Here is a 12830-nt window from a genome sequence, read left to right as displayed (position 1 = left end):
TGGAGCCCTCGCTGAGACCTCACATCCAGGGTGTGTGGGTCTTGCCTCCTGGGGCATGGCATCAGGCACACACCCCTCAGAGGGGGAATCCAGACCCCTCAGCCAGGTCAGGACCTGCCCACGAGACCCCAGCTAGCACCCCAACCTCGCTGCCAGGTCAGGCAGCCGTCCTGCATCCATCACAGGTAGGCATGTGGGCTCACGTTGATCCTTCACACCTGCCCCCATCCCTATAATCACTCGTGCACCAGGACCACCTCCCGGCTACATCTCTGGTGGAGAAGGCTCCTGGCTTCCAGCTGCCTGCTGCCCAGCCTGGTGCATTGTGGGGCACACAGGGTCCATCCCAGCTCTGCCCAGCCACCATGGGCTGGGGAGAGGGGGCAGGATGAGGAGAGGGGTGGGGGGCGCTGGGAGGCTGAGGGCAGAAATGGAGGTCCCCCCCGCCCCATCAGACCCCAGTCCCAGCCCTGACTCGCCCCGGCCCTGGGGAGTAATCTTAGTGCAGGGCAGCCAACACTGAACCCGGGCAGCCTCGGTATTTCACACTGACACATAGTTTTGGGGTGAGACCAGGCTCTGGGCTTTCAATCACGCTGCGGGGTACCTCGAGCCACAAAGGGCAAAGGCAGGTGGATGCTCCCAGCTCCTGCGGGTCCCGGGTCCCATGTGGCCTGGTTCCTCAGCTGTGAAACAGGAATAAGAGAATTTTGTATAAAAGATGACCCAGTGGTGAGCTCGCCAAGGGGGCCACCTGAGGGCCAGGGAATTTGCACATGGAAGAAGGGCAGAGAGGGGCTGGAACACTGGACCGGAGTCCCCAGGCCGCCTACCGCCCCAGCTGCCTCCTGGCTCTGACCCTGCTCACCACTCAGGCCTGCCAGGCCTTGGTCTCCACAGCTCCAGGAGGGGAAAGGTGGCAGGACAGAGCCATCCAGCCTGGGGGCCCGCTCTGGGCAGCTCAGGGGATGGGGCTCTCCTCTGGGCCCTCACGGGGTCCCAGGAGAACTGGCCCCCACCCCCTGTGTGGGGCTGGGCCCTCGGCCAGCCTGGAAAAGGCAGGAGTCTGGAGCGCCTGGCTGCTGGCCATTGGCAGCCTCTCGGGCTTCCTGCTCAGAGCGTCATCTGTCTGGAATTCCAATGGAAAAAACCCTGCTCTTGCAAGTGGGCCCTGTGGCTCTCAGATTCCTGGTTTGGTGGTTTGCAGATGTATGGGACCCAGGCTAGATTCTGGTCATCCCCACCCCCTGCCTGGGATGGGGGGCTCCCACCTTCTGCTGGCTGAGCCCCCTCCTTTCTCTTGCATGCTGGGTGTGTGAGTGAAGGTGCCGATGAGCTGAGGGCTTTCTCCAGAGCAAGAAGGCTGGCTCTCCAGGTGACCTGGATCAGGAAGACCAGTCAGCTGGGCGTGTCAGGTGTGGAACCAGGTAAGAGTTCAGGTCTCTGCACCCCTGAACTAGGCCACCCTACCAGGCACGGCCACTGTCACTGTGTCACCCATGGCCCTAGGCACTGCCCCCCAGAGCTCCATTTGGTGAGGACAGTCTACAAGAGCAGAGAGCTCCCTAGGCAGGTAAAAGTGATGTGTCTACTGGTTGTAGGTGCAACTCAATTCCCAAAGAATGACTTCCTGGAAAAACTAGGAGTAGACGAAACTTTGGACTGTGTGTGTATCTTTGTTGATGAGTAATTTACACAAAGTGCAGCAGCCCTGGGCATGCAGCCTGGTGACACGCACTCTGCGCGCTGGTGCATCTCCTTGTGGAGCTGGGCTCTCCCTGCCTCCACCCCTGGGGACCCACAGAAGGTGGCAGGGAGGGGTTCAAGGCACAGGTCTGTGGCCTGGGCCAGGCCACTCTCCTGGGCCTGTAAAAACCCACAGGTCAGCAGCCAAATCCCGGCCAAGCCTGAGCCTCTTGGAAACTGAGCGGCCTGCGAAGCAGGAATGTGCTGCACCTGGTAAATCCATCATCCATCATCCGATCCTCCGCCACTAGGCTCCTGGATCCCTGCGCCTTCTGTGAGCTTGGCTGTGAACTCACCCGCCTCTGGCTCCTTCCCCACCTTCCACCAACCCCCTCCACCACCTCCAGGAAGACGGTAGACAGAATAAGAGGGGTCAGCGGGTCCCTGGTGGAGGGACAGTTTGTCCATTCATTCATTCATTCCCCACTGGGTGCTGGCCGCCACTGTCCTGGTCACAGGCCCCACAGCCTGCATGACCCCGGTCCCCACTCCTTGTTTTTGCTATAGGAACCGAAGGGAGTGGGCTGGAGAAACTCAGGGAAGAGGGTGCAGGGGGTGGGGGTGGGGCCGGGGACATGCCCCAGGCCTGGCACACGGCTCCCTCCCGATGCAGCTGGGCACCCAGTCCCCATGGCTCTGTGCCCAAGGTCTTCCAGAGGAGCTTCACGCACCACCCCCAGCAAAGGCCTCCCTGCCCAGCCCGCACTCCATTAACCCAGCTTCAAGGGAGCCCCCCCCGCCGGAACCAAGTCCAAATTCACAAAACCTTCCATCTGAGCACAGTGTCTCACAAAGGGATCCCGGTAGCCGTCTATGAAAAGAAATTCGTTCCCCCAGTGCAGAGTGGGGGTGGCCCTGGGGCAGTGGTCGGGACTGAAGTGAGGGCAACAGTGCCTCAAAAGAAAGCCGTAAGGAGCACCGTGGGCTGAGCCTGGCCTTGGCATTTTGCCTCTTCACCTACAAGTCTGGGTGTTGGGTGGATGGCATTGAAATGTCGAGACCTCGTCCATCACCCTGAGTGACCCTCAGCCCAAGTGCTCATCCGTCAGACAGCCGACAGCCCTCCCGTCCCCACTAATGGCCACCACTGCCCTGGAGGCCAGGGCTGGACTCAGACAGAAGGCGCACTCAGCTCCTGGCATCCAGGGCTGTAGCAGGAGTGCCGGCTGCTCTCCCTGGTCCTCCTGTCATTTCCCACCCCTCCCCCTCCTTTCTCCCCCCATCCCTCCCCTTTTCTCCTTCTTCCTCCCTTCTCCACTCCCCCGACTGGCTCCTCAGGCCAGGAAGGCAGTAGCCCCAGGTGAGGCCTCCAGGTTTCAGGAGCTCGGTCTGGATCTGATGCTTGCAGAGTGGACAGGGACACTGTCACGATTTTCTCGAGTGGTGGCCAGTGTCCCCCTCCCTCCCTGGTTATGTGTAAAGTAGCTCTGTGCACAGCTCTGGTGGTCCCCTGCTCAGGATGAGCAGATGCTATCATCCAGGGCGTCCAGTGCAGGCTGTTGGGGGACTGGGGGCCCTGACAATGGGAGAAGGACGCCCAGGCAGAGGCCCACGCCCACACTGGCACCTGTGGGGGCCTGAGATTCTGGGGCAGGCAGGGAAGGGACGGGATGCAGGCTGCGGAGCAGCCCACGCTGGTGCCGACAGCACCTGTGCCCACCCCAGGGGGGCCCTGCAGGACCAGGCCCCTCACCACAGGCCCAAGAGCATCTCAGGCTCCAACTGTGGTTGGGGAGTGTGGGAGTTAAGGTCAAAGGGCCCCAGCGCCCGGGGGTGAACATCCACCCGGGGCTTCCCTGGCTCTGTTCCCGATGACCTGCCCCCTACGGCGTCCACACTGCCAGATCTCCAGCAAAGCCCTGTGGCCTTAAGCGTCGGACACCATGAGGGAATCTGCAGAGTGAACCCCGGGTTCTGAGCCCTCCTCCCTGCCTTTGAACTGTTGGAAAAGAGCCGGCATGCGGAGCAGCCCCAGCCTCCCAGCAGGATGTGAGAGCAGCCAGACCTGTGGACACGCCTGGTCAGTGCCTTCCTGGAGACAGGGGACGGAAGACCTGGTCGGTGCCTTCCCCAGGTCACAGGGGGTGGTGGTGACCTGGTCAGTGCCTTTCTGGGGACAGGGGAAGCTGGCCGAAAGGGTTCTGATGACCTATAGAAGCAAGACGATCCATAATGAACATGGCCGTGAGGATGTCCCTTTCTCTCGAGGGGCCCTGCCGGCTGCCCCTCCCTCAGTACATGTTGCCAGGTGGGGAAGCCCCAGGTGGCTGGGACAGAACTGGAGGTGAGGAAGCCTGCACTCACTCCCGTTGGAGGCCAAGGTGATGAGGATGGGAAGGGGGATGCCCTGCCCCCCACAGCCTGCGGGCAGCACTGCCCTCCCCGCCCCTGCCCATCTGAGCAAGGCCTATGGCCCTGGCCCCACAGGCACGTGACTCTGAGAGACGGTCACCATCGGAGCTGCCCGTTCTTAATCCGAGTTTACCCAGAACAGCTGTTCTTTCGTCCTAAAACAGTGCCTGCCCCGAGGGAGGGCAGCGTGGGCAGGACGGAGAGGCCAGGAGGACATGAGGACAGGAGCCCTCACGCAGGGCAGCTGGAAGGAGCGGCAGACGCACAGTCCTCCGGGAACAGTCCAGAGGTTCCAGAGCAGCAACGCCTCCACACAGACGCGCACACGGGCGTCCACGGCGGCCCTGTTCGTTTGGAGAAAATGTGGCAGCAGCTCAAATGCCCAAAACCGACACGTGTTCATCCAACAGGGCACATTCAGCTCTGCCCAAGCTGTGCAGCTGGGCGTCTGTTCCCGGAATGTGGTGGGTGAGGCTCCTCCATGCGGTTGGAGGACTTCCAGCAAAACTGGAGGTTTCTGGGAAAGAAGGAATTCTACCCCAAGACTGCAGCGTCTTCTCCTGCCTGAGTTCCCAGCCCACCACCCCATCGGTGGACCTCAGACATGCCAGCCCCTTAATCGCTGAACCAATTCCTTCGTAGAACCTTCCATTATTTATGTCTGTCCTTATTGGTCAGTTTCTCTGGAGCTCCCTGCCTGACAGATGTCTTGAGGCTGGATTGTGATGATGGTTGCACAGCTCTGTCTTTTCACTGAAAATCATGACTTGCACTTTAAGCGGGTGAGTTTTATGGTGTGAGACGGTCCCCAGTAAAGCTGTAGCATTTGAACAGGAGCCCTCACCTGCTAGAGCCGGTTCTAGACATGCCCCGGTTGGCCCCTCACCCCAGGACCCTCTGCTGTCCAGCTTGCCAAGGGCTGGGCACCATTCCTGATGGGCTGATAACTGCGGGTCTTGAGCCAGACTAGGCCTCCATAAATCACCCGTCCATGACTGGTTGGTCCTGGGGGCCCGGGGTGAGGGGAGAGGGAGAGGCTGTGGGTGGTGGATCCGGGGAGGTCGGCCAAGCCACAGCAGGCCAGCAGGAGTCTCCTTGTGGCTGTGTGTGTGGGTACACAGGCGTGAGAGCCTGTGTAACACTTTTAAACACTCTGAAACGCTCAGGGTGTCCTCATGAGGCTGCCCAGAGGCTGGGCACTTCCAAGCAGAAGATGGGAGGACAGCCCCTGCGGCTGTCCCAGGCCTGGTGGTGGAGGCTCGCCCGGCCCACCTGGGAGCATTAACCAGGGTACTCAGGTCTTAAGTTTGAAGCCAGCATCACTCCGAGAAACAGCGCACAGAGCACCTTCACACATACAGATGAATGGGGGCTGCAGGGCCATTTCTGGGGGTCTCAGTTTTCTAAGTTTGGGGGCTTCTTAACACATCCCGGAATCAGGATTTGGGAAGCAGAGACCCAGGGTCTTGGTCAAGGTACAAACTTTGGGCTGTTTACTTCCAAAAACATTTGGGGTCCCAAGTTGCACTGGTGGCCTTGGACCCCATACTTAGGGGCCAGCGGGGAGGGAGGTGTAGATCTCCACCTGCCCACACGTTAGGATCCTGTCAGGGTCTTGAAAGGGGTCCAGGAGGGCCTGGCCGATAGTGAGTCTAATGTACAGCCAAGGCTGAGGCCCAGCTGTGGGATGTGAGCTGGGGCCACAATGTGGAGTGTACAGGCCGCTGGACGGTTGGGTAGGGGTGGGGAGAGGTCCAAAATCTCTCCCTGTGGGCGGGCTTTCTGCAGGCAGGGTCCGGTGGTCTTGATGTCTACAGGAGGCCCAGCTCGGATGCTGCACACAGGAGGCATGAGATAAACCCCTACGTGTGTTGTATGATCCACCCCCCACCTGACCCACACCCCCCCAGGTCTGGGGAGGGAGAGGCAGGTGAGCTGCTGAAGGGAGAGGAATTCTGGCTCATGGTTTCAGTTTAGGTGCCGAGTTCCTGCCCTGGAGTGATGCCCCAGCTGCCCCTCCTCCCTGAGCAGGTTGAGGCTGATGGCTCCCTGCCCCGCCCCAGGGTCTCAGGCCCCACATCCAGGGCCCAGCTCAGGCCTGATGGCACCCGCCCACCGCGTCAGGAAGGCTGAATGGCTGGACGTGTCTCCTCCCCAGCCAGGTGGACAGGCTCATCCAAGTGCGGGGGGACGTCCTAGGGGTCCTACCTCCGTTGACATCCCACCCACACTGCTGCGGCAGGACAAGGCTCGAAGAGCTCAGAGTTTATTGTTCCAGGTGCTGAAGCTGTGAGGGATGGAGCCACATGGGAGCCGGGAGGGATGGGGAGAGGGCCATGCACCAGCCAGGAGGAGGGTCCTATGCAGGCAGCCTGTGTGCCTACACGCTGTCGCCTGCCAGTGTGTGCCCTGCCACGTGTCATGTAGGCGCTCACGTCTGCTGGGGGCAGTGAAGACTCCACTCACCACCATCTTCAGAAGCTGGTCCTGGGCCTGAGCCTCCTACAGACCCTCACAGATGGACGGGGCAGGGGGGCATTACAGGAAGGTGGCTGGGCTGATGGAGCTGAAGTGAGTGACGGGGGAGGGAGAGCAGGGAACTTTCTGGAAGAGGACTGAGGAAGGGAGGCAGGCAGTGCGGGAGTCCAGGAGTGACCTGGGCTCTGGGGGCCACTCCCACCCCCACTCCAGCGCCCACGTGGAGGCTGGGGACGCTCAGGTGCAGAGCCCCCTAGGAGCAGCCTGGGACAGCGCGATGGTCTCGCTGGCCTGCTGGCTGCTGGAGGACAGTGAGTGGCCTGAGCTGCGCTGGCAGCCAGTGCGGGCCTGCGGGAAGCTGTGGGTACCCCCGGGCCGGTGGGCGCCCCTGCCTTGGAGCGAGCGCTGGCGGTAGTCGCGGTAGTTCTTAGTGAGCAGCGTGTAGAGGAAGGGGTTTACGCAGCTGTTGCTGTAGGTGAGGCAGGTGGTCAGGTAGTTGACGATGCGGGCGGAGCGGGGCGTGAGCGGCGGGGTCCCGCGGTACTGGGTGAGGAGCTGCCACAGCCAGAAGGGCAGGAAGCAGGCCCAGAAGAGCAGCACGATGCCCAGGATGAGGTAGAGCACCCTGGGGTTGGGTAGCCGCCGTGTCTGCGTGAAGGAAGCCCGCTGCGACTGCCAGTAGGCCCGGGCCAGGCGGACGTAGAGCAGCCCGATGACCACGCCGGGCCCCACAATGCTGGTCCCGAAGAGCAGTGTCAGGTAGGTGCGGTGGGCGCGCTGGCCCCAGGCCGGCAGGCAGAGGCTCTTGTGGCCCCTGCGGACCAGCCGGATGGCCAGCATCATGGGCAGTGCCAGAAACAGCGCCAGCAGCCACGTGCCCAGCGCCAGGACCTTGCGGTAGCTCTTGGAACGCTGCACCATGTCCAGTGGCCTCACCACGGCGGTGTAGCGCTCACTGCTCATGAGGGTCAGGGTGAAGATGCTGGCGTGCATGGTCAGGAAGTCCAGGCTGAAGAGGACACGGCAGCCCACGTCGCCGAAGTGCCACGCCTTGGTGACGTAGGTGGCCACGATGAAGGGGATGCTGAGCAGGTAGAGCAAGTCCGCCAGCGCCAGGTTGATGACGTAGACGTACATGGAGGCCGAGGTGTGCAGGAAGCGGCACATGACAGCCAGCGTGTACAAGTTGCCCACCACGCCAACCACGCCCATGGCCGAGAGCACCACCCCAATGGTGCCCGTGGCCACCAGGTCCTCCAGGGAGCTGGGCTCCGCTGGGCTGGCCCACGAGCTGTTGAGAGAGGCATTGGGGGCGCCGGGCGGCTCGGGCATGGTGCTGCCTGTCGTAGCCAGCACAGGGAACCTGCTCAACGGCTCTGGACTCAGCGCCGTCTCTGCTGCCTCACACTGGGCTTGGGGCTGGGGCCTGCTGCTCCTTTAGGCAGAGAAGGGGCATCTGTGGATGACAAGCTCGTCCTGCGGGAGAGGATGCCCATTAAAGATGCAGGTCAGGCACCCCCTCCCACTCCCAGGAGGCCGTGAGAGGACACAGTTCCCACTGGGCTAGGGAGGCCTGCAGAGGGATGGGGTTCGCCAGCTGCAACACCCCCTTGGGGACTCTTCATTCAAAACTCTAACACTGTGCCTCGTTTCCCCAGCTATGTAGGGGGACCACCTAGACCAGCTGCTCCCCGTGCATGCCCCGGCAGCACCCCCACCCTGGGCCTCAATGCAAGTCCAAAGGCCTCTGGGCTGGCTGGACTTTTCTGAAAACCAGAGCGCAGCAGGCAGACTGCAGGGGTGGGGTCAGCAGTGGATGGAACCAGGAGTCCTCCCTAGGCCTCCTCACTTCCTCATCTGTGAAGGGCAGGGTGACCGTGTTGACCCCTGCGTCCTTTCTCCCAATTTATTTCTCCTGTATGTTTTAAAAAAAAAATTTTGTTCGGATTGCAAGAGTAGTATCTGCTGACTTTAAAGTTCAAATAGGAAAATATGTTTGGTAAAGAGGGAAAAGCTCTTGTAATCTCTCTTTATCTACATGGGGAAAATGAGCCTTAATGCCTACCTCCCACCACACGTGAAAATAATTCAAGATGGACTCGGCACCTGTATGTAACAGAGTAAATCAATTAATTAATCAAGTTCTGGAAGAAAGGAGAATATCTGCATGACCTTGGGTAGGCAAAGATTTCTCAAAAAAAAAAAAAAAGAGCAAGAAATACTTGCAGTAAAAGACCCATCAAGTGGATTTCATTAAAATTAAGAACTTCACTGAGAGAGTAAAAAATGTAAACCATGGACTAGGAAAAGATTATCAGAAGACATATATCAGGGCTTCCCTGGTAGCACAGTGGTTGAGAGTCCACCTGCCGATGCAGGGGACACAGGTTCGTGCCCCGGTCTGGGAAGATCCCACATGCCGCAGAGCGGCTGGGCCCGTGAGCCATGGCCGCTGAGCCTGCGTGTCCGGAGCCTGTGCTCCGCAACGGGAAAGGCCACAACAGTGAGATGCCCACGTACCGCAAAAAAAAAAAAAGACATATATCAGACAAAGAACTAGTAATCAAAATATATGAAAGAACTACAAATCAATAAAGACTAATGACTCATTTGGAAAAAAAAAAAAGACAAGATTTGAATAGGAAATTCTCAAAAGAGGATGTCCAAATGGCCAAGAAGCACATGAAAGGATGCTCAACATCATTAGTCATCCAGGAGATTAGGGTAAAAACCTCTGCACCCTCACCAGGATGGCTGGAATCAAAAAGGCAGATCCCAAGTGCTGGGAGGATGTGGAGGAACCAGACTCCTGAACTGCTGGAGGGGCCATAGAATGGTGCAGCCCCTGTGGAAAACAATCTGGCACCATCAAAAAAAAAAAGTAAAGTTGGACACATGCATGTCCTCTCATCCAGCAGTTCCACTCTTAGGTTTGTGTCCAAGAGAAATGAGTGCAAATGTCCACAAAAAGCAAGAGTGAGAATGTTCACAGCAGGCAGGAGCTGGAAACCACCCAACTGTCCATGAATAGTAGTGTGGGTAAAGAAACTGTGACCCCTCCATAAAAATGCTCTGAGATGATGAAGAAGATGGAATTACCCTACAGTCAACAACTTGATGAAACTCAAATATGCTATGTTGAGAAAAACAAAACAAAACAAAAAAACAGACACAAAGAGTACACTGTGATTCCATTTACCTGAAGTTCTGGAGCAGGCAAAATCTCTATGATAGCTGTTGCCGGGGTGTCAACTGGTAGGGGGCGCTGGAGAGCACTCTGAGAGATGGACTTGTGCTGTGTCCTCAAGTGGTGGTGGTTACACAGGTGTAGACACGTGTAAAAACTAACGGAGTTGCACGCCTATGACCCTTGCTGTGTGAAAATTGCCGTCATAAGAAAAAAAGACCTAAAACTGGAAATACTCGAACTGAGAGGAGAGGCCCCTCTGTCGCCCCATCTCCCCACATCCAGGGAAAATAGTGGCTCCAGGTTTTTTCCCTCTACAGGTCCAGCGTTCACACTAACACAGATAAACTCGGGGCGTCCACCCGACGTGGTCTGAGCCCTCCGTGCAGAAGGGAACCTGGGTGCAGAGATGCCGCCCCAGACCCCTCTCCGCGGGACCCGGCCCAGCCTCGAGTCTGGCGAGGACAGCTGGGGGCCTTCCTACTGGCCGGAGGCTCCCTCTCCGGCCAACGCCCCCCGGGGGTCCGGGTTCCGGAGCCCTGCCCCAGGGGCTGCAGCGAACCGAGCCGAGGGCGCCCCTGGGAGGGACTCGAAGCCCTCGCCGAGACCGCGGCGCGCACCTCATCGCTCGCCACCCGAAGCGCTGCACACCCTCCCCGAGGCGCGAGGAGGGCTCAGTGGCCCTGTGATCCTACCTGGCACAGTGCGGGCCGGCGGGGAGGGCGCCCCGCGCACCAGGTCCCGGCCCCCGCCCCGCACCCTCTCAGCGCTCATGCCCACCTCAGTCACCGGACCATCAGGTCTGTGCGCCGAGCCCCGGGGTCGCGCCCGGGACGTCCTCCTCGCCGCCACGCGTCGCCGGGAACCTTCCCGAGGGTTCCGTCCCGGACGGGAGCGCGGAGGGGCGTGCGGGCTCCCAGCGGCGCGTGGTGGAGGGGAGCCCGCCCGCCGGTCCCGCCGGGAGAGCCTCTCTCCGCGCCCAGACCCCTGTCGCCGCCGCCACCTGCCCGGCCGCCAGCTGGGAATGCGCCGGGGCCCTGCGCCCGGCCTGGGCATTAATAACCCGGGGGGGGGGGGCGCGGGAAGGGGGGGCGGGGATGCGCTGGGGCGGCTGGGGAGGCGCGGGGGGGGAGGGCAGCCGGCGCGGGAGCGGGGGGGCGCGTAGGGAAGGGGGCAGGTCACTCCTCGGCCGTGGGGTGAAGCCGAGTCCAGGCAGGTTGCAGCCCTTGTGCGGGGCGTCTCTGCTTCCCTTCGCCCTCTGCACCCCACCCCTCAGTTTCCCAGGCGCTGAGCGGTTGTCAGTGAAGCCCTGGACCCTCCCGTGCACCTGGTGGGGACACAGTGGGGGGGGGTCTGAGACACCGAGGCGGGGCCGCGACCCAGTGGCATTAATGACATTCATAATGTGCACTCGTCACTACTTCCAAAACCTTTTATCAACCCAAACAGAAACTGTCCCCATTAAACAACTCTGCATCCCACCCCCCCAGGCCCTAACAACCACTATTCTCCTTCTGTCTCCATTTTTTACTTGACTACTCCAGGAACCCACCTCCTGCGAGTGGGATCATACAGTTTTTGTTGTTTAGTGTCTGGCTTCTTTCACTTACTATGATGTCTAAGAGGTTCCTCCATGTTGTAGCAAGTGTCAGAGCCTCCTTCCTTTTCAAGGCTGAATACTATTCCGTCGTTTACACACCACATTTATTTATCCCTTCATCTGTGATGGACTCTTGGGTTGTTTTCCCCTTTTGGTGATGGTGACTAGTGCTATTTTGATTCACAATTTCCTGTTCCTTTTATGGATCATATTTCTTCCTTTATATCTTTTTTTTTTTTTTTGCGGTACGCGGGCCTCTCACTGTTGTGGCCTCTCCCGTTGTGGAGCACAGGCTCCGGACGCGCAGGCTCAGCGGCCATGGCTCACGGGCCCAGCCGCTCTGCGGCATGTGGGATCTTCCCGGACCGGGGCACGAACCCGTGTCCCCTGCATTGGCAGGTGGACTCTCAACCACTGTGCCACCAGGGAAGCCCTGGCAGGTGGATTCTTAACCACTGTGCCACCAGGGAAGCCACTGCAGCTGTTTTAATGGAAAGAGTGAATTAATTCGCATTGGAACGGCATTGCCAGCGGGTGGGGGCTGGGAGGACACTGGGGGCTGTTCTTCACAGGTCCTCTGGAAAGAGAACGGACAGTTATCCCTACTCTGGGCCAATGTGCTACAACTTTTACATTTGATTTTTTTTAATTGAGGTGAAATTCACGCAACATAAAATCAACTATTCAGTGGCATGTAGTGCATTCATAAAATTGTGCAAGTTATTGCCTCTGTCTAGTTCCAGAACATTTTCATTACCTCAGAAGGAGACCCTACATCCATTAAGCAATTATTTCCCCCTCCCCCTTTCCCTCAGTCTCTGTCAACCACTCATCTGCTACTGTTTCTATGGATTTGCCTGTTCCGGACATTTCATATAAATGAAATCATACAATATATGGTCTTTTGTGACAGGCTTCATTTACTTATCACACTGTTTTTAAGATTTATCCACCTTGCAGCATCAGAACTTCACTCCTTTTCATGGTTGAATAATACCCCTTTGTATGGCTAGATCACTGTTTACCCGTTCGTCAGTTGATGGACTTTTGGGTTGTTTCCACCTTTTGGCTATTGTGAATAATGCTGCTATGAGCATGTGTGTGTATGTTTTTAAATTATTTGGGTATATAGCTAGGAATAGAATCAATGGGTCGTATGGTAATTATATGTTTAATTTCTTTAGGATACATTGGATCTTATTTCGTCTTCACCATAACCTTGTGAGTTGATGTTTCCCCCCCCCCCCCATTTTCAGAGGAGAAGAGCTGAGGAACCAGCTGTAGCCTCTTGGCAAAGAGCTGGGGCTCTTGCTTGGATCCTGCTGCAGGGCTGCCTTCTCCTTACCTCCGCATCCCACAATACTGCAAAGCAGATGGGTCATTAAAAAAAGAGTCTGCCCAAAACAAGGGTTTGTTGGAGTGATGAATAAACAGACTGTTTAACCTGGAGGGACAGAGAGAGGAGGG

The 12830-nt window shown here is 58.4% G+C and overlaps 1 protein-coding gene across 1 annotated transcript; it reads right to left on the bottom strand.

Annotated features, from left to right (window-relative positions):
- Nucleotides 1-6457: 6457 nt before the first annotated feature.
- Nucleotides 6458-8049, bottom strand: UTS2R (urotensin 2 receptor). Its single transcript, XM_065897795.1, has one exon. It carries the CDS (start codon nt 7906-7908, stop codon nt 6814-6816), a length of 1095 nt encoding a protein of 364 aa, XP_065753867.1. The 5' UTR covers nt 7909-8049; the 3' UTR covers nt 6458-6813.
- Nucleotides 8050-12830: the final 4781 nt, after the last annotated feature.

This window comes from Phocoena phocoena, chromosome 19 (genome assembly GCF_963924675.1).
Source record: "Phocoena phocoena chromosome 19, mPhoPho1.1, whole genome shotgun sequence".
NCBI classification, from domain to species: domain Eukaryota; kingdom Metazoa; phylum Chordata; class Mammalia; order Artiodactyla; family Phocoenidae; genus Phocoena; species Phocoena phocoena.
The sequence above is the reverse complement of the archived record's forward strand: the minus strand, read 5'-3'. Positions and strand labels throughout refer to the sequence as shown.

Coding starts and splice junctions, on each gene's coding strand:
- UTS2R (XM_065897795.1), bottom strand. CDS start 7,908: ATGCCCGAGCCGCCCGGCGCCCCCAATGCCTCTCTCAACAGCTCGTGG.